This window comes from Thalassophryne amazonica, chromosome 1, assembly GCF_902500255.1.
Source record: "Thalassophryne amazonica chromosome 1, fThaAma1.1, whole genome shotgun sequence".
Classification (NCBI taxonomy): domain Eukaryota; kingdom Metazoa; phylum Chordata; class Actinopteri; order Batrachoidiformes; family Batrachoididae; genus Thalassophryne; species Thalassophryne amazonica.
This window is the reverse complement of record NC_047103.1, coordinates 93865524-93890914: the sequence shown is the minus strand read 5'-3', so window position 1 is coordinate 93890914 and position 25391 is coordinate 93865524. Positions and strand designations below refer to the sequence as shown.

Sequence of the window (25391 nt, the reverse complement as noted above, 5' to 3'; positions counted from 1 at the left end):
GGTTTAGCTTATTAGTTGTTGGGGGTCACAAATATAACTCGTTTGAGCATCTGATTCTCCGCTCTGCTCAGGATATTACGTATTCCCAAGGTCAGAAAATAAAAAATCATCCGTATTACTTTGTCACTGTATATAGGCCTCCTGGCCCATATTCTGAATTCTTACATGAATTTGGTGCGTTCATCTCTAACTTGTTAACTAGTGCAGATAACATTCTGATCATTGGTGACTTTAACGTTCATATACATAAGCCTCCTGATCCCCTCTGCAAATCATTTATGTAAATTGTGGATGCATTAGGATTTCGGCAATGCATTCGGGACTCGACGCACATTAGTCGAAATACCCTGGATTTGGTTCTCGCACGTGGTATTGCTGTCACGAATATTGACATCATGCCTCTTACATCAGTGGTCTCTGATCACTCACTTATTAAGTTTTTAGTTTCGCTGCCATGTTTAGTGGAACAACAACCTTATATATCACTATGGTGATGCATCAACTCCTCAACAAAGACCGAACTCGAAGCTAGACTGCCTGATATCTTGGCTTCACATTTGGCAAATACCCAATCAGTAGACAGTCTTGTGGATAGTTTACACTTCGTGCTCAAAACTACACTCAACATTATTGTGCCACCTGTGTTAAAACTGTGCTCCCCCAAAACACAGTCACCTTGGTTCAATGAGATGAGATGAGAGATATACTTTATTGATCTCACAGTGGAGAAATTATGTTTACACTCCAGTTACCTCAGACAGCAATTAGTCCACAGTTATTATGTGTTTACTGTAATAATGGTACACATCAGAATTAAAGACAGCACATACACATTTGACATTGTTTATGTGCACTAAGTTTGAAGAAGTCCGTTATCCGAATTGAGGCAAGTGGGTGAAGGCCACGCAGCAGCCCTGAGATGCGCTGCCATCAGCTTGGGGGGGGAGGAATGAGGGCTGCAGCTAAAACTGCACTGCCCCTGCAGAAGGGGAAAGGAATGATGTGAGCAGACGCTGGAGTGGGGAGTGTTTGATGGGGGATAGGAGGGAATGGAGCATGCTTAAGTCCAGTGAAAAGCAGTTTATTGTCTTTGTGAGTTGAGATAAGAAACAGCCAAATGATCCCCAGGCCGAAGAAATTCCTCTGGAAGGAAAACAGTCGGGCAGTTTGACCTTCAGGCTTGATAAGCCTGTAGTGTTGTGGTTTGAGCAGTGAAAAACACTTTTAACAGTTCCACTTGAACAACCAAATCCCAATTATGAATTAAGAATATTCCCAATTATGAATTAAGAATATTCACCAGCCTCTGAAATCTTCAACTTCAACTGCAAGGCACGCATCTGCTCCAAGATGTCATCCAATTTGCGTCCGAGTTCAAGAGTCATCACAGTCTAAGAATGCACTGGCTTGCCAACCTTGTTAATCATGACGGACAAGCGAGGGGCCGTGGTTCTTGATGCCGCTGTCTTACCAATTTTCCGGTAGATCAGGGCAGCACATAAGTCAAAAAGTACCAGCCCTGCTACCATAAGACCAAAAATGAATAAATCCTCAACATCCTCAACGGAGAAAGGCGCCAAGCATGCCACATGGCAGGAACTCCAGGAGTCGAGAACATAGCCCGCAGGATATGTTCCATCTGGGCAGGTAGGATCCCCCAGTCCTGCCAATGATTACTCAGAATGGAAATGGCGTAGTTCAAAATTAGAAGTATTCCGCCTTGCATGGCGTGATGCTATCTTGGACTATAAGCATGCATTACTGGCTACAAAACGGACCTATTGCTCTGATTTGATCAACAAAAACAAGCATAACTCAAAGTTCTTGTTCGACATGGTGGCAACACATTCATGGACAAGCACCTGTAGTTCACTCTCCTTTTACAGCACAAGATTTCCTGGATTACTTTGAGAAGAAAATAGAAGACATTAGGTTAAACATATCCCAGCATACCTCAACCCAGCCACTACACCCTGCTATTGAGGGGGCGCCATTACTGAGGTATTACCCAGATTTACAGAATTTGAGAGTATCTCTCTAGGCATGCTAACAAAACTCATAACGTCAACAAAAAGCATAACCTGTTTATTTGATCCTATACCAGCAAAACTGTTTAAGGACCTGTGGTGCACTCTTGGGCTGACTGTGCTGGAAATTATTAATCTTTTTTTAACTTTTGGATCTGTTCCTAAATGTTTCAAATCTGCAGTGATAAAAACCATTACTTAAGAAACCTAATCTTGACCCTAATGTATTGAAAAACTATTGGCCGATATCAAACCTATCATTTTGCTCTAAAATTATGGAAAAAAAGTGGTGTTACGGCAGCTTGTGACATGAAATTTGGGGTTCCATATGGGTCTGTCTTTGGCCCCCTGCTTTTCTCCCTTTATATAGCACCCTTTGGGCACATATTGCAGCGTTTTGGGATTACCTTTCACTGCTATGCTGATGATACTCAGTTATACATGTTGATAACTGCTGGTAATCTCATTCACATAAAATCCTTAGGAGATTGCCTTGCATCAGTGAGAAATTGGATGTATAGAAGTGTCCTACTTTTAAACTCTAAGACTGAAATGATAGTTCTTGGTCCAGTGAGACATTGGCATCAATTTGACCAGTTAACACTTAGCCTATGCTCGTGTGTCATACATCACACTGACAAAGTGAGGAACCTTGGGGTAATTTTTGATCCTACATTGTCCTTTGACCTCAACATTAGAAATATTACGAGGACTGCTTTCTTCCACCTGCAAATTATAGTGTAGATTTGTCGCATCCTGTCTATGGCTGATGCTGAGACCCTGATCCATGCATTTATCTCTTCTATACTGGACTACTGCAATGTTCTATTTTCTGGTTTACTGCAGTCCAGCATTAGGGCTCTCCAATTGGTTCAAAATGCTGCATGCCTTCCATTTTGGCATCCCTTCACTGGCTTCCTGTCCATGTGAGATCAGATTTTAAGGTTCTGCTACTAGTCTTTAAAATTGTTCACAGACTGGCACCTCCCTACCTTGCTGTTCAGCCTTTGTGACCTGTCTTCATGGCCTACTGCCAGTAGTGTCCAGTAGCTGGCAACAGTGCACACGCACGCATGCATAGCTGCTTATTCAGCCGTTATGAACACACACACGCGTGGCAATCATGTCATCAGTCCAGCACTTACTCTATGCATGCACACACATGCACATGAGGTCAGTAGCACTGGGAAGGACGAGAACGAGCGGAGGTGTGATTGCATGACTGAGTGAGTGACAGCACCATGCCAGCTTTGACACATATGGCATGAGTCCGGTCCATATGTTGGTTGTACTCTGATGTTCAGTACTGGCAGGGACTGTACAAAGGGAGGAACTTCGGTCCCGTGTTTGCCATCCAGACATTTGGGCATCAGGCAGTCTTCAGTGCCTTTTATGGCAGTCTGACAACAGTCTGTGTCATCTATCTGTAGTCTGCATACACTTTGGATGCGATCATGCAGGTGTGGACAAGGTAATCTGGAGGCATTCTGACACTGCTGACCACGCCTCTTTCCCTTCTGACTGCATCCGATTATGGCAATATTTGCCATGTTGGGTTGGTTCCTGCACATTCTTGCTATATGTGATGGTGCTTAAAAGTATGCAATGGTACGGAGTTGTTGTTATTGCAGTTTTCATTTCAGAGTTTGGCTCACATCCTCCATTGGGGATAGGTCAGGACTGCAAGCTGGCCACTTCAATTTCCATACCTTCTTCTTCCACAGCCATGCCTTTGAAATGTCTGCAGAATGTGGTTTTGTATGGTTTTACTTACAAATGCATGGGCATCCCTGGAAAATATGTAATCTTAAGCAAGATTAAGATTTTAGAGCAACCATATGTTGCTCTAAAATCACCATGTAAATGATACAAATGGACTGCATTTATATCACGCTCAAAGCATTTTACAACAATAATGCCTCACATTCACCTCGATGTCAGGTTGCTGCCATGCAAGGCACCCACTACACACTGGGAACAGCTAAGGCCCTTAGTGATTTTCCGGTCAGGCTGGGATTTGAACCGAGGATCCTCTGGTCTCAAACCCGATGCTTAACCATTAGACCATCACCTCCCCTAAATGTACTATTATGTATTACTGCTGTCATCCTCATAAGTGTAATTTACTTTTGCCAAGGGCTCTGACACAACCGCTACCATGACAGATGCTGGCTTTTGGGCTTGTTGCTGATAACAGTATGGATAGTCCTTGTGTACCGTTTTGTGGAGCACAGACACATTTCATCCAGTAAAGATCAGGACAGGACTACTCATTCACATTTCCACTATGAGATGGTACAACCCACATGCCTCTGAGCCTGGAGAGGTTGATGCTGCTTCTGGACAAGATTAATATGTGGCTTCTTTTTTGCATTGTAAAGTTTCAAGTGGCATTTGCATGGGTGGCGCCGGGGGGTGGGTGGGGGGGGTGCTAGAGCTCCCCCTGAATTCATCATAGCACCCCCAAGAAAATAATTCCTCATTTATTATTTTTAATGTAATTTTATCTCACATTTTAAGGCCTCATCTACACTGAAACTTAACTTCTCCTATACAGTCTTAGGGCCCCTTTACACATCGTGCGAAGTTTGGTCAAATACGGCGAAACAGCATGAAACAGTTTGAATTAGTGCACCATGAAACATTGCACCAACGGGCAGGCATGCACAATCCCGGTGCAAGAGTTCGTGGACGGGATGGTGTCTTTCGAGCAGGAGGTACACCACATTGCGCCACTTATGTGGAATAAATAAAAAACAAAAACCAGCTGGTACCTGTTGGACCACATCACACTGCTCATGTGGAATAATAATAAAAAAAAAAATCCCTTGTGACTCGAACCCGCTCCTTCCAAAAGCTCTGATTGCCAGTCAGAGACTTTACCATTTTGCACAGTGATTTTATTAAAACAGATAACCCTGGCTCTTATAGAAGCTTAGACCGCCATCCCACATAGTAAGAATGTGAAGGAACCAAGCCGACACAGCAAAAATGGCCATCTGGACGCAGTTGGGAGGAAAGAGGGATGTAGATTGTGGATGGACGGGATCCACCCACAGTAGGGATCCACCCCCTAGCCTAGTCCATCCCATCTATCCTAGTCTACACCCCAGTCTACATCCATCATCCACACTTGCACAATCGCATCCAAAATGCATTGAGACAACAGTTAGATGACACAGACGGCTGTCAGATAGCCATAAAAAGTGCTGAAGACTGCCCAGTGTCCAAATGCCTGGATGTCAAACACTGGACCGGAGTGGGAGGGAGCACTGTGTCCTCCCTTTGCACAGCCCCTACCGGTCCGGTCCATACGTTGATTGTACTCCGATGTCCAGTAGGACCGGACTCATGCCATGTGTGTCCAGGCCAGCATCAGTGCTGTCACTCACTCATATGTAATCACATCTTGGCTTATCCTCTCCTTCCCAGTGCTCACTGACCTCACAGCAGGAGACCGCACATGTGTGTGCATGTGTAGAACAGGTGCTGAGATGATGAAATGATTGCTCAGTGTGTGTGTGTGTGTGTGTGTGTGTGTGTGTTCGTAACGGCTGAATGAGCCGCTACATGTGAATGAAGGGTGCACGTGTGCGCCGCTGTCAACCACTGGACACCTTTTGTTTCTAAACTGTGCTGGCAGTGAGACAAGTGTGACCATTCCAGCGAACTTTATTTATTTTACTTTTTTTCCCAGCATAAACAGCACAACATAACTCTGTACACCACGGTGTCCAGTTGGATTATCAGTGCGCGACATGTCACATGGGATCTATTTATGCCGTGGATGTTTGCAGCACAAAGCACAGACGGGTGAGAGGTTTTCACCACAGGCTGTAGTCCCTGGCTGCTGTCTGCCCTGCGCTGTGAAATGCTCCTGGGGCTGTGCTGGAGGTGAGATTCATGTTTAATAATGTTGTCATGGCCTGGCGATACATTTCCATATCATTCCTCCTACAGAGGTGGTGATCAAGTAATAACATGTATGTTATAGTGGTGAAATCTGTTCAGGTATGAGCCTCTGATGCATGCAATGACGCATTAATGCATATGAGACAGCCGTGAGGAGCACCTGCCTGTGATGTCACAGATATGAGCACCATATTTCACATTATTTTTGGCCCCATGGGAAGGATTGGAAATGTATCAGTACTGCAAGGTCGATTATGAATATAACAGGCTGTTCAGATCTCTGTTCACTGGCTGTTTGCTCACAAAGTTCAATCACCTGATCTTGTCTTGCCTGCAATATGATGGAATTGTCTGCGTTGATTACTTCTTTCTCACCAAAGAGCTTTTCTAGGATTCTTTTTCTGATGTTAGACTGGACACCTGCGTGGACATGGAGGTAGTCCTTTGTATTGTTGCGAAGATGTCTGGAACAGAGTAAGTGGGAAGCACCACAAAATGCCTGCTTGATTGCCTGCGTCAATACACGGTCATCATTGCTGCCTAATGTAAGTGTTGAAAAAACTTTTACCTTGCCGCTGCAAGGTGAGCATAAAAAGCATGAAATGTTTCATAAGTTGAGTTTCCATTTAAATACATGGCACCAGAGAAAATGGGATGTTCATTTGGCCGATTGTGCTTTTGAAGACATATTTTTCAAGACTGAATATTTGGCCCAGGTTGAAGGTTTTGTCTGTTTTTCACACACAATCTCTTGATATCATCAAGCTGCTCTTTGGTATACAAGATCACTGAAGGAACCATGTCCTTAGTATAAAGCACTTGTTATACAAAGTCGCTGGAACCATATTTTGGACTGCTAATACACTGTCAGCAAAATTGGCAGTGTTTTTATCCCAGTACTTCTTATCCCAAACCTGTTGTGGGTTGCTGGGAGCCTCTGTGGCACTGTTTTCTGTCACCATTTTGTCATATACTGCTTTGGGTGGAGTCAGCTGTACCAACTCGCTGATCTTCTGAATCACTTCAGTTGGCATTCCAACATATTTGTTTGTACTTGCAACTGCATTTCCATGTGGAATGAAGCCCGGATGGCTTCTCAAAGATTCCGCTACATTGACATTCTTCTACCCACAGTATGAATTTTGTGAGTGCAAAATTACTGTCACATGATGGCGGTACTTTGTTTCTGCTTTCAGCTTTATGTGGTGCATCTGAACTTGAAAGATACTGTCCTCTTCTGACTGTGGGTCTAATGGAGCCCTGCAATCTGGGCCTTGGCACCTAACTTGTTTGCACTATGTCATTGAACACGAAGTCGTGTGGGTGTTGCGCCATCTTGTATCAACCAGGGCACCTTACCCAGGGTTCCAGAGACTGAAAGTCAAACAAGATAGTCATCTGAGAACTGATTGTTGTTACCCTTTTACTTGCGCTCAATGTTGTTGGTGTTGTCGATCACACAATAGATGTTTTTTTTTTTTTTTCTCCTGTTAAATTCTTTGGTGTACAGGGATTTGGTCATCCCTAAACACAGTTACAAGCTCCTCAATGGTCAGGAAATGATCTGCTGGCAGCTTTCTGTAGGGAGAGTCTGCCTCATTGGTGTCGGAATCATATTCACTGTCAGTGTCATACATGGATGGTGGCAGAGATGGAGTGAATGAAGATGCAGGTGATGATTCTGAACCAAATCCTATTGGTCGTGATGTGCTGCCATATGATGATTCTGGCATGGCAACAGGCCAAGGTGGTGGTGATGGGAAGGCACAGGCTGTCTTTGGTAACAGGAGTAAGAAGTGATTGTGTCAAAATTCCTGTGGAGAATTGATAGTCCACTTGATGTCACAGGTTGAGTCCAGCGATGATCTAATGTCCCTACAAACCACTTTTCTTGTCTATGCAGGACTCTGAAGCCCTCTCACACCTTTGGCTGGTTAAAAGGTGTACAGGGGCTTGGCGATGACTGTGCTGAGGGCATACACAAGGGTCATGTTGGCATATGTTACAGTCTTCACAACAGCTTTCACAAGGTCGTCAGAGGATGGGCTGACAATCCTGTAGTAGCTTATCTGGTCTATGCAGGCCACACTAATTTGAGAGTAGCTGTCAGGATTATTCCTGATTTCTAAGGCTGTGCAATTTAGGCAGTTACCATCACCCAAAACAGTGGCTGGGCTCCATTCTCTTAATGCTGCAGGACACATCTGTAGAATATCAACTGTTGTAAAAATAAAACCAGCCAGTACCTGTGGGACCACATCACACGGCTTAAGTGGAAAGAAAAACACATCACCCACTTGATGTGAACCCGCACCTTTCAAAAGCTCTGATTACCAGTCAGCAACTGTCATTATCACCCATTTCATCCTTCCCAGATAATACATAGATGTAACAATGGAAAACAACATTTTCATCCTCCAAGTGTCTGACCCCCTTTTTTGTGTAAATTCTCTCTTCCATTCCACCCAATCATGGATTCTACCATATTTCAGGTTGTCAGTCAGGTCCATATATTTGTAGAGTATATTTGGAAGGGGGATTTAAAGATACTTCAGAAGAGGAAATATTACTATTGTGGACAGCTATAGATACATACAGAAAGAATACCAGTATCGTTCTCTGTAGGAATGTTGCCTTTCAGGGGTGGGGGGAAGATTTTCAGGGGGAAGATATACTGTTACACCAGAAGTAAATAAAACTCTCTCACATTAGAGGCATTTCGTGGCAACGGTGCTCATGTGGCCACTGTGCCCGTGAAAATCGTTGACTAATATAAGACGTCTAATCTACAAGTTTAACCGTCGATGTGAAACAGTGATTAGATGGAAAATGTCGGGCGACTAACGTAGTCGACTAAGTAAGTTTAATAGACTAAAAGATGAGACTGCTTTATGAAACGGGTGTCGCAGACCAAATGGTCCCCACGTAAAAATTGGCCCGCCCTGCCTCCACTGATCTTGTGTCATTTTGGAGTGTCAACAGCCCGTCTGAGAAAGAGTCTCTTCACCCAAAGCGATCAAATGGACTAATGGGATTATTAACTATCAGATGACAAGGTAAAACCTCTTAAATCATTCTAAAGTCAGTTTTAAGCAAACTCAAGGCCATTTTAAGCAGAAACAAGGCGATATTCGGTGACACTTTGAAATGACAGACGCGCTGTGAACGCAGCAGCTAGCAGTTCATGTAGCTGCAGCGCTCTGATCGCTTCCTCCTTCTTTTATGATGAATAATGCTGAATTTATGTGGAAATGATTGTTGTACAAAAGCTTCAGATATCTGTCACTAATACAGATGATGGCTGGAGTGCAGTTTGAAGCAGAAATGAGGTGATAATCGGTCAACTGCGGCTGATGACGCATGCGCAGTGAAGGCAGGGCGGACCGATTTTTAGAGGGGACCATTTGGTCGGTGACACCGGCCATTGCTGTGTTCATCCTTAAATAAGGGCCATCCATTACTGGCTTGATATCCAGGTCAGAACGACATTTTAACACGTATTTTGCGAGTGTTTTTCTGAGTGTGTTCAGTTGCGAATCCCCACTGAAAATGCATTAACATCTGGGAACTTTGTCAATATTTTGCCCAGTTAGGAGGTGTCATGGTGCTGTTCATGAAGGGACGTTCACGTTTAGTGGGCAGCATTGGGAGTGTGGACTCGAGTTCTTATATATAACCTCTTTGGGTGTACCCCGCTTTACGCCCTATGTCTGCTGGGATAGGCTCCAGCTCCCTGCGACCCTTAACTGGAGTAAGCAGATCTGAATAGGTTTCTTAATAGTGCGTGTTGGTGCGTGATATTCATGATTTTCGTGGAGCATGTTTTTGGCTGTCAAAAAATCTTCCACGAATGTCACGCACTGCCCTCATTTCACCTCTTGTCGTGGAAGCCGCAACTAAGCGTATTGATCCGTCTTGATTAGTGGTGATCGTTAATAGAGCCTGACAGTGTTCTTCTCTGAAGCACGCACAATTAACCCTGCTGCACTGCATTCAGTTTCATTGCTACAGTATGCTGAAGGAGTACGGTGATGCCAGGTCAGCTAAAAGTTTCATTCCAATGCTCCTCAGCACGCTCCTGCAGGTGCTCCACCTGCTGCATGTGCCTGATTGGCAAAATGAGAGACGAGAGCCGCATGGAGCCACACATCTGGCTATCTGTCTCCTCCTCCTCTCTGCACCACTCCATGGCACAGAGCCCAACTAAACATGCAGTCTCAAAGTTCTTCTTCTGTGGAGCAAACTGGAGTGGTCTGAATTGTTCAGCAGCTGATGGATGAATATGGGTTTGTGTGTGGAGACAATTCACCTCATTTACAACGTGACAGAAGATGACGTTTCCACAACAATGCAGAAACCTATTCTTGACCGTGCGTAATGGTTCCTGATAATTCTCCAGCAACACATGCCATTAATCATAACGTGTGGTAACAGGCTGCAGCAGTTCCTGAGGACACCTGATGCATTTGCCCCGAATAATCACATTTGTGATCAGCGGCCAAGAATGTGTACTTCGTGGCATTCATGACTTGTCGTTGTTATGTGTAAACACACCTTAACAGCAAATAGCAAATGCAAAGAACCACCCCCCTCCCCCCAAAAAAGTAAAGCTAACAGATAAGTATAACCCCACTTCAGAACACTTTGTGGAAAAAGAAATTTGACTTCTGTTTCATTGCACACAGCATGAATCCAAGATACTTCATGTTTTTGTGTATTCACCTTCATTTGTTCATATGATGCCTATCTTTATCCTTCACATTTGGCACATTGATTCATAGCTTTCCCACATCCTTATGCACATGTACATTCAGTGCTGTCTCAACATATTCAGTAATTTATATGAAATCCTGCATATTTTTACCTCTGCAACTCTCCTCCTGACTACCTCCTTCTGTGGGCAGGAGTTGGCACGTTGTCTCTCTCTCTCTCTCTCTCTCTCTCTCTCTCTCTCTCCTCTCTCTCTCTCTCTCTCTCTCTCTCTCTCTCTCTCTCTCTCTCTCTCTCTCCTGTCAGTACGTCCTTGATCTTTGAGAACAAAAAGGCACCAGCAAATTACTACTGGAATATTAGATATAATGCAATGCTAAACTACCCTCAGCCGTATGAGTGTTATCTTCTTTATAATATGCAGTTAGTGTACCAGTGCTGTGTGTGTGTGTGTGTGTGTGTGTGTGTGTGTGTGTGTGTGTGTGTGTGTGTGTGTGTGTGTGTGTGTGTGTGTGTGTGTGTGTGTGTATGTCTGTATATATATATATAAATTAATCATACATTTATTGTTATTTACATTAATTATTAAGATCCTATTGTCTTACGTACAATTTGTACATGCTCAACAAAGCCCCCCTATCAATCAGTCATAAACAATATTTACATTTTAATGGTGTCTGTAGGAAGGCTGTGTGTGTGCATACTTGAGCTTTTGACAAGAGCAGAAGTGAGGATTGAGTTAGAGGACGTTAGCATGCACGCTGATGTCGGTGAAATGTCTTGTAAATCACTCCAGAGGTGTTATCAGGTTACAACAGCGTTTTCAGTTTTAGAAGTGTTTATTTCTCACTAGCTTTTACATAATATAGGACAAATAGGTTACATTTACACACAAATTAAACAGAGTTTGCAGCTAGTTAGACCACCCTGTGATGTCACCACGCTAACATCTGCAAAATGTCTTTACAATAACTTCAGAGGTGTTATCAGGTTCTAAAAACATCTTTTTTCATTTTAGAAGTGTTTATTTCTCGCTAACGTTTACATAATATATAACATAGACATTACATTTACACACAAACAAAATGGAGTTTATAGCTAGTTAGACCAGCCCCTGACACCACAGTGCTGCTCTACTCTGATTGGCTGTCACCCCTGCTCCTAAAAAAAAAGGAACAGAATGAAACGGAATGTGACTTTTTAACCTCTTGAAATACATCTTAAAATGGATCAAGGTTAGCCATCTTTGAACTTGTCCAAAGTCTGTGTCCCAAGAATGTTCCGTATGAAATTGAAGACTCTGGTAGTAATAGGACTGAACTTATGCTGAGCACAGACAGATGGAAACACGGACGGACAGACAGACAGATGGGCGGACGCAAAGTCTTTGTAATACCCGATGGCCATATTTGATGGCTTCGGGTAAAAATGGTACATATTCTTTATGGAACGAGTCTGTTGTGACTCAAACTAGAGTGACATATATATACAGACAAGGGGTCAAAAATTAATAAATAAATAAAGCCTCCACCACTTCCACCTTGTTCAGACAGTCACATAATACAGACCCCATCTCACAGTGAATACACCCACTGTGCTGTTGGGTGAAGTAACATTGTGACAAATAGCAAAACTATCGACACAAAAACCTGTCAGCTGAACATCTTCAATCAAAACTCCAGACTGGTGACTAAGGCCCTCTTTTGTCAGATGTCTGGAGCATTGAACATTTAAAATACTGTGGTTCACTCTGGAATTGTTGTGTGGGCCGCTGAAGAGGAGGTACTGCTGGCCCACTACCAAAGGGCGCCCTGCCTGAAGTGCGGGCTTCAGGCACGAGAGGGCGCTGTCGCCTCACAGGAACAGCCGGGGTGACAGCTGTCACTCATCAACTATGACAGCTGTCACCAATCACCAGGTCATCACACACACACACAAAAGCCGGACGACATCTCCACCTCATCGCTGAGATATTGTCTACCTCTAAGGTAAATTCTCAGCCGTGATTGTGCCTACGCACGTGCTAGCTGTTCTGGTTTTTTTGTGATCTTTTGCAGGAGATTCAACTCGCTATTTCCAGCGGGAGGCTGGGGGTTCGTGGATTGACGAGCAGTGAATGGTTTTCACGCCTCACTCCGAACCACGTAAAAATAGGAGATTGATTCTGCACTGTGATCTGGTGTTAAGGTGGAGGTGTTTTTCCCACCCAACTATTAAAAGAAGAACTTGCTGACTGTTTACTGGGTGTGTTTTCACACACTCATTACATCTGTTCTTCTGCTTCCTGCCAGCAGTACCAGATCCGACAGTCGGGGACGGTGACCACCTGGGGACTCAGGACTTGGCGGCTCCAGTATCCTTCGGGTTCGGTGGTAGTGGAAATCGTGTGGGATCCGGTTCTACTTGGGACGGACGTCTCCTATCCTTGAGCCTACCCACATGTCACCTTGTATATTTTGATTGTGATCCAAATTCTATGTTTGTCTGTATTCTCGTTGCGCACATTTCACAACAGTAAAGTGTTGTATTTTTGGCTCATCTATTGTCCGTTCATTTACGCCCCCTGTTGTGGGTCCGTGTCATTACACTTTCCCAACAGGATATCTGGGCCATCGTCATGGATCCCAAGGGGCGTCAACCATCTGTTGGACAGCCAATGGAAGAGCAGGGTGCACAGGCGTCTGCAGGAGGCGTGATTGGTGAGTTGCAGCAAATCCTCACCGCCTTTACTGCTCGGTTGGATCTAATGACCGAGCAGAACCTCATCCTCAATCGCAGGATGGAGGCTCGCACCGCGCAGGTGGAAGTGCGCGCTCAGGGTGCTGCTGCAGCTCCTCCTCCTGCTGAACCGGTGCCGAATATAGACATTCCACTGGTCATTCAACGACCCCCCCCACCATCCCCTGAAGCATACATAAGTCCCCCAGAGCCGTATGGTGGTTGTGTGGAGACGTGCGTGGACTTTTTAATGCAGTGTTCGCTCATCTTTTCACAGCGTCCCGTGATGTACGCGTCAGACGCCAGTAGGGTGGCTTATGTAATTAATTTGCTTTGAGGCGAGGCACGCGCCTGGGCTACGGCCCTCTGGGAGCAGAATTCACGGCTCCTTACCTCTTATACTGGGTTTGTGAGGGAGTTCAGAACAGTATTTGATCACCCAAACAGAGGTGAGACTGCTTCAACAGCACTGCTGTCAATGAGACAGGGGCGTCGGAGTGCAGCTGAGTATGCGGTAGACTTCCGCATCGTGGCTGCGGGGTCCGGCTGGAATACCGCTGCACTCCGCGCCGCCTTTGTAAATGGACTGTCGTCAGTCCTGAAGGAGCATCTGGTGGCTAAGGATGAGCCGCGGGATTTAGATGGGCTTATTGATCTGGTCATATGATTAGACAATCGGCTAGAGGAACGCCGTCGGGAGCGAGACGAAGGGCGTGGTCGGGTACGCGCTGTCCCTCTTCCTTTCGGGTCCGAAAAGGTACCGCCCTCCCCACGCTCCACTGCCTTAGCACTCCGTGTGGCGACAGCTCCCCCTGCTGATGAAGCTATGGACACGAGCAGGGCTAAAGTCAGAGCCACTAACAGACAAAGGAGGCTGGCCCGCGGAGAGTGCTTTATCTGCGGCTCAAGCGAGCATCAGCAGAGAGACTGCCCCAAACGGTTAAACACCAACGCCCGCTCTTAGAAACTGGGCTAAGGGTGGGCCAAGAAATTCACGTGGGACAAACCTGTCTTTCTGCACGACTCCCAGTTATGATCCTGAGTGGGGATCTAACCCTCCAGGCCCCTGCACTGGTGGACACGGGGTCAGAAGGGAATCTGCTGGACAGCAGATGGGCAAGGGAGGTAGGGCTCCCTCTGGTGGCGCTTCCTTCGCCATTGAAGGTGCGGGCACTAGATGGCACCCTTCTCCCTTTAATCACACACAAGACACTACCTGTGACTCTGGTGGTGTCTGGGAATCATCGGGAGGAGATTGAGTTTTTTGTGACTCCTTCTACCTCCCACGTGATTTTGGGCTTCCCATGGATGATCAAACGCAATCCCCGGATTGATTGGCCGTCTGGGGTTGTGGCTCAGTGGAGCGAAATCTGTCACCGGGAATGTCTAGGATCCTCGGTTCCACCCGGTTTGACCGCTAACGAGGAGGTTAAAGTCCCCCCCAATCTTGCGGCAGTGCCTGAGGAGTACCACGATCTCGCTGACGTCTTCAGCAAAGATCTGGCACTCACTCTTCCTCCACACCGTCCGTACAATTGCGCCATTGATTTGATCCCGGGCACTGAGTACCCATCCAGCCGGCTGTACATCCTCTCACGTCCGGAATGCGAATCAATGGAGACCTACATCCGGGACTCGTTAGCTGCCGGGCTGATCCGGAACTCCACCTCCCCGATGGGTGCAGGTTTCTTTTTTGTGAGCAAGAAAGACGGCGGCCTCCATCCATGCATTGACTACAGGGGACTGAGCGAGATCACGGTTCGCAACCGGTACCCTCTGCCCCTGTTAGATTCGGTGTTCACGCCCCTGCATGGAGCCCAAATATTCACAAAACTCGATCTTAGGAATGCGTACCACCTGGTTCGGATCTGGAAGGGAGACGAGTGGAAGACGGCATTTAACACCCCATTAGGTCACTTTGAGTACCTGGTCATGCCGTTCGGCCTCACCAACGCCCCCGCGACGTTTCAGGCTTTGGTAAATGACGTCTTGCGGGACTTCCTGCACCGATTCGTCTCCGTATACCTAGACGATATTCTCATCTTTTCCCCGGATCCTGAGACCCATGTCCAGCATGTACATCAGGTCCTGCAGCGGTTGTTGGAGAACCGGCTGTTTGTAAAGGGCGAGAAGTGCGAGTTCCACTGCACTTCTTTGTCCTTCCTGGGGTTCATAATCTCCTCCAACTCCATCGCCCCTGATCCAGCCAAGGTTGCGGCGGTGAGAGACTGGCCCCAACCGACAAGCCATAGGAAGCTGCAACAGTTCCTCGGCTTTGCGAATTTCTACAGGAGGTTCATTAAGAGCTATAGTCAGGTAGTTAGCCCCCTGACAGCTCTGACCTCCTCCAAAGTACCATTTACCTGGTCGGATCGGTGTGAGGCCGCGTTTAGGGAGTTGAAACGCCGGTTTTCGACTACACCAGTTCTGGTGCAGCTAGGATCGGGCTGCACCAGTTCTGCAGCCCGATCCTAGCCGCCAGTTTGTGGTAGAAGTGGATGCCTCGGACTCAGGGATAGGATACGTGCTGTCCCAGAGCGGGGAGTCCGATCAGATTCTCCATCCTTGTGCCTATTTTTCACGCAGGTTGACCCCAGCTGAGTGAACCTATGACGTGGGCAATCGGGAACTCCTCGCGGTGAAAGAGGCTCTTGACGAGTGGAGACATCTGTTAGAGGGAGCTGCGGTACCATTTACGGTTTTCACGGACCACCGGAACCTGGAGTATATCAGGACTGCCAAGCGGCTGAACCCCAGGCAAGCCTGCTGGTCATTGTTCTTCGAGCGTTTTGACTTCCGGATCACCTACCGCCCCGGGACCAAGAACCAAAGATCAGACGCCCTGTCCCGGGTTCACGAAGTCGAAGTCAAAACTGAGCTGTCGGATCCGCCGGAATCCATCCTACCTGAGTCCACTATCGTGGCCACCCTCACCTGGGATGTGGAGAAGACCATCCGGGAGGCCCTGGCACGGAACCCGGACCCAGGTAACGGACCGAAGAACCGCCTCTATGTCCCACCGGAGGCCAGAGCTGCCGTCCTGGACTTCTGTCACGGTTCCAATCTCTCCTGTCATCCAGGGGTGCGAAGGACCGTGGCAGTGGTCCGGCAGCGCTTCTGGTGGGCGTCCATGGAAGCCGACGTCCGGGACTATGTCCAGGCCTGCACCACCTGCGCCAGGGGAAAAGCTGACCACCAACGGGCACAGGGACTCCTCCAGCCGCTACCTGTGCCCCATCGCCCCTGGTCCCACATCAGCCTGGACTTCGTTACGGGCCTCCCGCCGTCCTGGGACATGACTATCATCCTCACGATAGTGGACCGATTCTCCAAGGCAGCCCACTTCGTGGCCCTCCCGAAGCTCCCTATGGCCCAGGAGACAGCAGACCTCCTGGTCCACCACGTCGTGCGTCTGCATGGGATACCCATGGACATCGTCTCGGATCGAGGTCCCCAGTTCTCCTCTCAAGTCTGGAGGAGTTTCTGCCGAGAACTGGGGGCCACCGTGAGCCTCTCGTCCGGGTATCACCCGCAGACCAACGGACAGGCAGAACGGGCCAACCAAGAACTGGAGCAAGCCCTGCGCTGTGTGACGTCCGCACACCCGATGGCCTGGAGTGAACATCTGGCCTGGATCAAGTACGCGCATAACAGCCAGGTGTCCTCTGCCACCGGCCTCTCCCCGTTTGAGGTGTGTCTGGGGTACCAGCCCCCATTGTTTCCTGTGGTGGAGGGCGAGGTCGGTGTGCCCTCGGTCCAGGCCTACCTGCGGAGGTGCCATCGGGTGTGGCGCACCGCCCGTTCTGCCTTGTTGAAAGCCCGGATGAGGGCCACAGCCCATGCAGATCACCGGCGTTCCCCGGCCCCTGCATACCAGCCAGGGCAGGAGGTATGGCTTTCCATGAAAGACGTTCCTCTACAAGTGGACTCCCCAAAACTCAAAGACAGATACATTGGACTGTTTAAGATCCTCAAAGTCATCAGTCCTGCCGCAGTGAAGCTCCAGCCCCTGGCTTCACTGCGGATCCACCCGGTTTTTCATGTCTCCAGAGTGAAACCATATCACACCTCACCCCTCTGTGCTCCCGGACCGGCACCGCTTTCTGCCCGGATCATCGACGGGGAGTCGGCTTGGGCTGTGCGTCGGCTCCTGGACGTCCGCCGGAAGGGCCGGGGTTTCCAGTACCTGGTGGACTAGGAGGGTTATGAACCTGAAGAACGCTCCTGGGTGAAGAGGAGCTTCATCCTGGATCCGGCCCTCCTGGCCGACTTCTACCATCGCCATCCCGACAAGCCGGGTCGGGCGCCAGGAGGCGCCCGTTGACGGGGGGGTCCTGTTGTGTGGGCCGCTGAAGAGGAGGTACTGCTGGCCCACTACCAAAGGGCGCCCTGCTTGAAGTGCGGGCTTCAGGCACAAGAGGGCGCTGCTGCCTCACAAGAACACCCGGGGTGACAGCTGTCACTCATCAACTATGACAGCTGTCACCAATCACCAGGTCATCACACACACACACAAAAGCCGGACTACATCTCCACTTCGTCGCCGAGATATCGTGTACCTCTAAGGTAAATTCTCAACCGTGATTGTGCCTACGCACGTGCTAGCTGTTCTGTTTTTTTTTGTGATCTTTTGCAGGAGATTCAACTCGCTATTTCCAGCGGGAGGCTGGGGGTTCGTGGATTGACGAGCAGTGAATGGTTTTCACTCCTCACTCCGAACCACGTAAAAATAGGAGATTGATTCTGCACTGTGATCTGGTGTTAAGGTGGAGGTGTTTTTCCTACCCGACTATTAAAAGAAGAACTTGCTGACTGTTTACTGGGTGTGTTTTCACACACTCATTACATCTGTTCTTCTGCTTCCTGCCAGCAGTACCAGATCTGACAGTCGGAGACGGTGACCACCTGGGGACTCAGGACTTGGCGACTCCAGTATCCTTCGGGTTCGGTGGCAGTGGAAATCGTGTGGGATCCGGTTCTACTCGGGACGGACGTCTCCTATCCTCGAGCCTACCCACATGTCACCTTGTATTTTTTGATTGTGATCCAAATTCTATGTTTGTCTGTATTCTCCTTGTGCACATTTCACAACAGTAAAGTGTTGTATTTTTGGCTCATCTATTGTCTGTTCATTTACGCCCCCTGTTGTGGGTCCGTGTCATTACACTTTCCCAACAGGAATGTTTCACTCTGGCTCGAGGACGGATCTCCCAGCTGAGATGATCTACAGTTTCTTTCCAATTATCTAATTTTACCCCATTTTGAAGATAAATGATCATCTTTCTATTTATTTTGTTGCTCCACATAGAAGTGGTGGTGCTCCACATCAATCTTTCTTTAAGAACACTATTAAAGTACAGCACAGAGGCAGGCAGCACACTGTTCCATATTGGTATCAGGTGTGATTCAGCCAAGGTTTTGCTCTTATTTACTACATATACATGTTGGTTTAAAGTAAAACAGTGATTTCTTCCACAAGGCTTCCTCTTTTAAAGTGCATCCAGAAAGTATTCCCAGTGCTTCACTTTTTCCACATTGTTACATGTTACAGCCTTATTCCAAAAAGGATAAAATTCATTAATTTTCCTCAAATTTCCACACACAACACCCCATAATGACAATGTGAAAATTTTTTGTTTTGTTTTTATTTTTTTTTTAAATCACATGCACATAAGTATTCACAGCCTTTGCCATGAAGCTCAAAATCGCAATGAGGTGCATCTTGTTTCCACTGGTCATCCTTGAAATGTTTCTACAGCTTAACTGGAGCCCACATTGGGTAAATTACAAACCAAGCATGGTCAAAGGAATTGTCTGTAGACCTCCGAGACAGGATTATTTCGAGGCACAAATCCAAGGAAGGGTACAGAAACATTTCTGATGCTTTCAAGGTCCCAATGAGCACAGTGACCTCCATCATCTGTAAATGGAAGATGTTGGGATCTATCAGACTCAGACTCAGACTCACTTTTATTGTCACTCGACCATTACAGGCAGAACGAAATGCAGTTTCTCCAGATCTTGGTGTAGTTAACTGGGACAATTTTTTTTTAACCTAACCTATTGTATAAACTTTTGTAATATAAACTTTTTGCAATGTACAATATGCACACCCCTGTGGACACAGAATATATATACAAGGCACAGGGTCAGCAGCAGCAGCTGAGTCAGATAGGTGACCAAGAACTCAATGATCACTCTGTCAGAGCTCCAGCATTCCTCTGTGGAGAGAGACGAACCTTCCAGAAAGACAACCATCTCTGCAGCAATCCACCAATCAGGCATGTATTTGGCCAGACGGAAGTCACTCCTTAGTAAAAGGCTCATGACAGCCCACCTGGCATTTGCCAAAAAGCAACTGAAGGACTCTCAGACCATGAGAAACAAAATTCTCTTGTATGATAAGACAAAGATTGAACTCTTTGGTATGAATGCCAGGTGTCATGTTTGGAGGAAATCAAAATCATCCTCAAAAAATCCCTCAAAAAAATTAACCTCAAAAAATAGAAAAGCAGGGAGAAGCAATTGATCCCTGTCTCAATCTCCCAATGTTTATGTATGGAAGTAAGTCTGTGACGTTGGATGATTGAGACAGGGATCGATTGCTTCTCTCTGCTTTTCTTTTTTTTGAGGTTGAATTTTTTTGAGGTTGAATTTTTGTTAGGTTGTTTTTTTTTTTTTTAGGTTGAAGTTTTTGAGGCTGAATAATGTGATGCTAACCAAATTCAACCTTAGAAATTCAACTTCAAACTCTGATTTTGATGCTAAAAATATTCAACCTTAAAAATTCAAATTCAAACTCTGATGGCACAGACTTACTTCCATAGGTTCCATCTGTCCGTCGTCGATATTTCTACTCTGGGCAGCGTTAGCTCACTTGGGTCGGAGGGGTTAACCAGAGGTGTCCCCGAGTGATCCCAAGGCTTGTGTCAGCTGGCTTTGCCTGCAGGTTAGCTGCTGGTTTGAAATCAGCTCCATTGTCAGCTTGCAGGAACCCAAAGGTAGAAGGCGTTTGTTGAAAATGATGTCTAGTAGCTTTAAAACATTGTTGGAGCCAAATTAAAAGTCTTTGTGAATTTAGAAATATTACTATATACCTCTCCTCCATGACCAGTCGCCCGGTATGGCGTAGCCGGGGTCCCACCCTGGAGCCAGGCCTGGGGTTGGGGCTCGCGCGCGAGCGCCTGGTGGTTGGGCCTTAGCCCATGGGGCCCGGCCGGGCTCAGCCCGAAAGAGTGACGTGGGCCCGCCCTCCTGTGGGTTTACCACCTGCAGAGGGGGCCATGGGGGTTGGGTGCAGAGAGGATTGGGTGGCGGTCGAGGGCGGGTGGCCCGGCGGCCCGGTCCATGCTCACAGCCCCTGGCTGTTGGGACGTGGAATGTCACCTCGCTAGGGGGGAAGGAGCCTGAGCTTGTGCAGGAGATTGAGAGATACTGACTAGAGATAGTTGGGCTCACCTCCACGCACAGCTTGGGCTCTGGTACCCAACTCCTGGAGAGGGGCTGGACGCTTCATTTTTCTGGCGTCGCCCACGGGGAGAGGCGGAGAGCTGGGGTCGCATTGCTGATTGCTCCCCAGCTCGGTCGCCAAGTGTTGGAGTTCACTCTGGTGAACGAGAGGGTCGCGTGCCTACGCCTTCGGGTCAGGAACAGGTCTCTTACCGTTGTCTTGGCCTACAGGCCGAGCAGCAGTGCAGAGTACCCGACCTTCCTGGAGTCCCTGGGAGGGGTACTAGATAGCGCTCCGACTGGGGACTCCATTGTTCTCCTGGGGGATTTCAACCCCCACGTGGGCGGTGACAGTGAGACCTGGAGGGGGGTGATCGGGAAGCACGGCCTCCCCAATCTGAACCCGAATGGTGTTCAGTTGTTGGACGTCTGTGCTAGTCACAGTTTGTCCATCATGAACACCATGTTCGAGCACAAGGGTGTCTCGGACACTCGAGTGAAGAGAGGGGCAGAGCTGTCGACTGATCATCACCTGGTAGTGAGTTGGATCCGCTGGGAGGGTAGGAAGCCGGTAAGACCTGGCAGGCCCACACGTATCGTGAGGGTCTGCTGGGGACGACTGGCGGAACCCTCTGTCAGCGAGGTCTTCGACTCCCACCTCCGGGAGAGCTTCTCCCAGATCCCGGGGGAGGTTGGAGACATGGAGTCTGAGTGGACCATGTTCTCCACCTCCATTGTCGATGCGGCTGCTCGTAGCTGTGGTCGCAAGGTCTCTGGTGCCTGTTGCGGCGGCAATCCCCGAACCTGGTGGTGGACACCGGAAGTAAGGGATGCCATCAAGCTGAAGAAGGAGTCCTACTTATCTTTGTTGGTAGGTGGGACCCCAGAGGCAGCTGACAGGTACTGGCAGACCAAGCGTGCCGCAGCCCGTGCGGTCGCAGAGGCAAAAACTCGGGTCTGAGAGGAGTTCGGGGAGGCTATGGAAGAGAACTATCGGTCGGCCTCGAAGCGATTCTGGCAAACCGTCCGACGCCTCAGGAGGTGGAAGCAGCTCTCTACCAGCACTGTTTACGGTGGACAGTGCCTCTGCATTGGCAGACTGGGGTGGTGGTCCCTCTGTTTAAGAAGGGGGACCGCAGGGTGTGTTCAAACTATAGGGGGATCACACTCCTCAGCCTCCCTGGTTAGGTCTATTCCAGAGTACTGAAGAGGAGAATTCGACCGATGGTCGAACCTCGGGTTCAGGAGGAGCAGTGTGGTTTTCGTCCTGGTCGCGGCACACTGGACGCTACACACGCGTCATCGGGTGCTCGAGGGTTCATGGGAGTTTGCCCAACCAGTCCACATGTGTTTTGTGGATCTGGAGAAGCCATTTGACTGTGTCCCTTGGCGCACCCTGTGGGGAGTGCGCCGGGAGTACGGGGTCCGGGGTCCTTTGCTAAGGGCTATCCGGTCCCTGTACGGCCGCAGCAGGAGCTTGGTTCATATTGCCGGTAGTAAGTAAAACCTGTTTCCAGTGCACGTTGGCCTCCGCCAGGGCTGCCCTTTGTCACCGGTTCTGTTCATTATTTTTATGGACAGAATTTCTAGGCGCAGCCAGGGTGTAGAGGGGGTCTGGTTTGGGAACCACAGAATCTCGTCTCTGCTGTTTGCGGACGATGTGGTTCTGTTGGCTTCATCAAATCAGGACCTTCAGCATGCACTGGGGTGGTTTGCAGCCGAGTGTGAAGCGTTCAGGATGAAAATCAGCACCTCCAAATCCGAGGCCATGGTTCTCAACCGGAAAAAGGTCCTCAGAAGGTAGAAATTATTCAACTATTTAAACACATTAATTAATTTGCAGTATACTGTTATTCTAAGACACTCAAATGGACACATTCATCATTACTTAAACACATCCTCTGGGTTAAAACAGGTTATTTCATCAACATTTGACGATGGAGGCAGAATCACACTTAAACAACATCAGTGGCAAGAACACATATCAATAAATGGAATGACTACCTGCAAAGCATTTTGTTTGAATAGTTACTGCAAACAAACATTATAAGTCTTTAGATATAAATGAAAGAAGTACTGATCTAAAATTTTATTGCAAACCAAAGGTCTTTTCCTTTGATTTAAACCTCAAGATAAAAGCTGATTGTCAGGACAAAGTTTATGACCACGTGTTATGGGGGAAGCGATATCATCTTGCAGTCTTGAGACCATAAGGTGGGTTCCCTATTGCTTTGTAGTGATCCCTGCCTTGTATGGCAGCACCCTGACTTTGGCGTGAATGTGAGGCATTATTGTAAAGTGCTTTGAGCGTCTGATGCAGATGGAAAAGCGCTATATAAATGCAGTCCATTTATTTCTTCAAGCTTGGAGAAGCTCGGATTCTGATGTGAAGCAATTATAATGTCATGTAATTCATAATGACCAGAGTTTAACTCATAAAGGCGAGGGCTTCCCTTTGAAGAACTTTGAATTACAGCTTTGTTTTTCCTCTGTGAAGCAGTGTTGGACCATCGGGGTACATATCCAGACTTATCTGAAGATCTCCATGACTTAGGAATTTCTCAGTTAAAAGTGGAAACCACAGTCTGTCTCCAGCTGAAAACTCAGGTTGTTGTTGAGACAGCCTTAATGTACTTTATTTAATTAGGGCAAATCGAGGCCATGGCGCTACTATATATATATATATATATATATATATATATATATATATATATATATATATATATATATATATATATATATAACAAGACATTTTATACAATAAAATACAATAACAATAACATTTTATAATAACAAGAACAAGAAGAGCAAGATTGCATCCCGCCTTGCTGTATGGTTATGAGATACCTTTGGTAATATGAGGGTACTTTAAAAGGTTCTTCGCCTGACCCTGAAAGAAAAGCATCTGGAGGCTCAAGATGTGACCTTCTTCCAAAAGCAAAGCTTGAACAATGGTGGGGTAAGCGCGTTGAAGTTAAAGAAGACCAACAACTTTTCTTCTGTGGCATTTTTTGGGTTAGGCTGAGAACTTTGTGAAGTACTCTAGCACATGTTTTCAGATGATCCTTGGCTACTGCTGAAATGGCTTTGTGTTAGGTGAATGATTGCTTTGGGAGAGTGTGGAGTACCAAAAGTTACATTTCTCTAATCATAATCCAGCACATGTTGGCTCAGTGTCGAGAACTCCAGTGACTACAAAAGCAGAGGGACTACCCATGTTTCACTTAGCTATGGTAGATAAGATGGCCACTGTCATGAGATGGGGATGGACTCAATGGACTAGTTGTCTGCCTGAATGGTTGCCATCCATGAGCCAAGGTGGTTCCTTGCTGTTCTTTTACACTTTAGTGTAATGCATCATGTTGAAATCTTTATTCGGTGTATATTTTTGTGTTTGTTTAGGTGCGGGCCAGTGCCATTGCTCAGGATGCTGATCAGAACTACGACTATGCCAGCAACAGTGCTGTGCTGCACCTGGAGCCAGGAGATGAGGTCTACATTAAACTTGATGGAGGAAAAGCTCATGGAGGAAACAACAACAAGTATAGCACTTTCTCCGGATTCATTATCTACGCTGACTAGATCCTCTGTGTGCTCTCAGGCTCAAGCTTCTACCATAAATAAGACGATCACACCTATTCTTTTGTGTGGAGCCACAAAAATTTTAAAAAACCTGGATATTCATCCATTTTCGTCATACTGCCACCATTACTGTCCTGTGTAAAACTGACTTTGGATGAGAATGGCTGATGTGTGGGAGAAAACCATATTCTCTCCACATACCTTTGGCCAAACTCAGTTGGGGAGATGTAGGTTCCTGTGATGGTGAGAGGAGTGGACGAGTGTGTTACAAAAGGCACTTGGAAAGTGCATTCCTGTTCCATGACAGATAGTTACCTCTCTCACTACTGTCTTAACCATCATATGTGTCAACATAACAGTGAGGCCAAATGTTTACATACACCTTAGCTAAAAGCATTCAAATTCAGTTTGCTCCAACACCAAACAATTCATCTGTTCAAACAATACATGCGTTACATCAGTCAGAATGTCTGCTTCATTTTACTAAAATAATAATAATAATAAAATAATTTAAAGCAATAGTTACAAGATAGATTTATTTATTTTTTTATTAACCATGTCACACATTGAGTGGGTCTGCTAAGTTGCCTGCTACTTTAAGCTGCTTGGGAAATTCCAGAAGAATTCAAAAATTGGTTTCATTTGAGGTAATTTGGGGCACCTGCAGCCTAAGGGCCTACCTGTTGAACCAGTGCTTACTTATGTTTAACAGGAGAGGGTAACAACCTTAAAGAATTAACCTGGGATACATTTTGGATATATATGTCATGTTTCTCAGTGGGAGCCATCAAGAAAATATTCATGATACCACAAGCAACTGTACAATCTGACGTACAGTAGTATAACAATATTGGGTCAATAGATTAGGGATTAGATTAGATTAGATTAGACAGAACTTTACTGATCCCTTGGGAAGACTCCCTCAGGGAAACTGAGGTTCCAGCAGCATTGTATAGCAGCGCAGAGAGTAAGAAGCACACAGAGTACCAAAAG

General features: G+C 46.9%; 1 protein-coding gene across 1 annotated transcript in view; it reads left to right on the top strand.

Moving 5' to 3' along the window:
- c1ql3a (complement component 1, q subcomponent-like 3a) overlaps window positions 1-24823 on the top strand; it is a 154167-nt gene extending 129344 nt beyond the window's left edge. The window contains exon 2 of the mRNA XM_034172760.1: window positions 24219-24823. Coding sequence (XP_034028651.1) covers window positions 24219-24398 — 180 coding nt within the window. The 3' untranslated portion in view covers window positions 24399-24823. The remainder of the gene's footprint in view (window positions 1-24218) is intronic.
- Window positions 24824-25391: the final 568 nt, after the last annotated feature.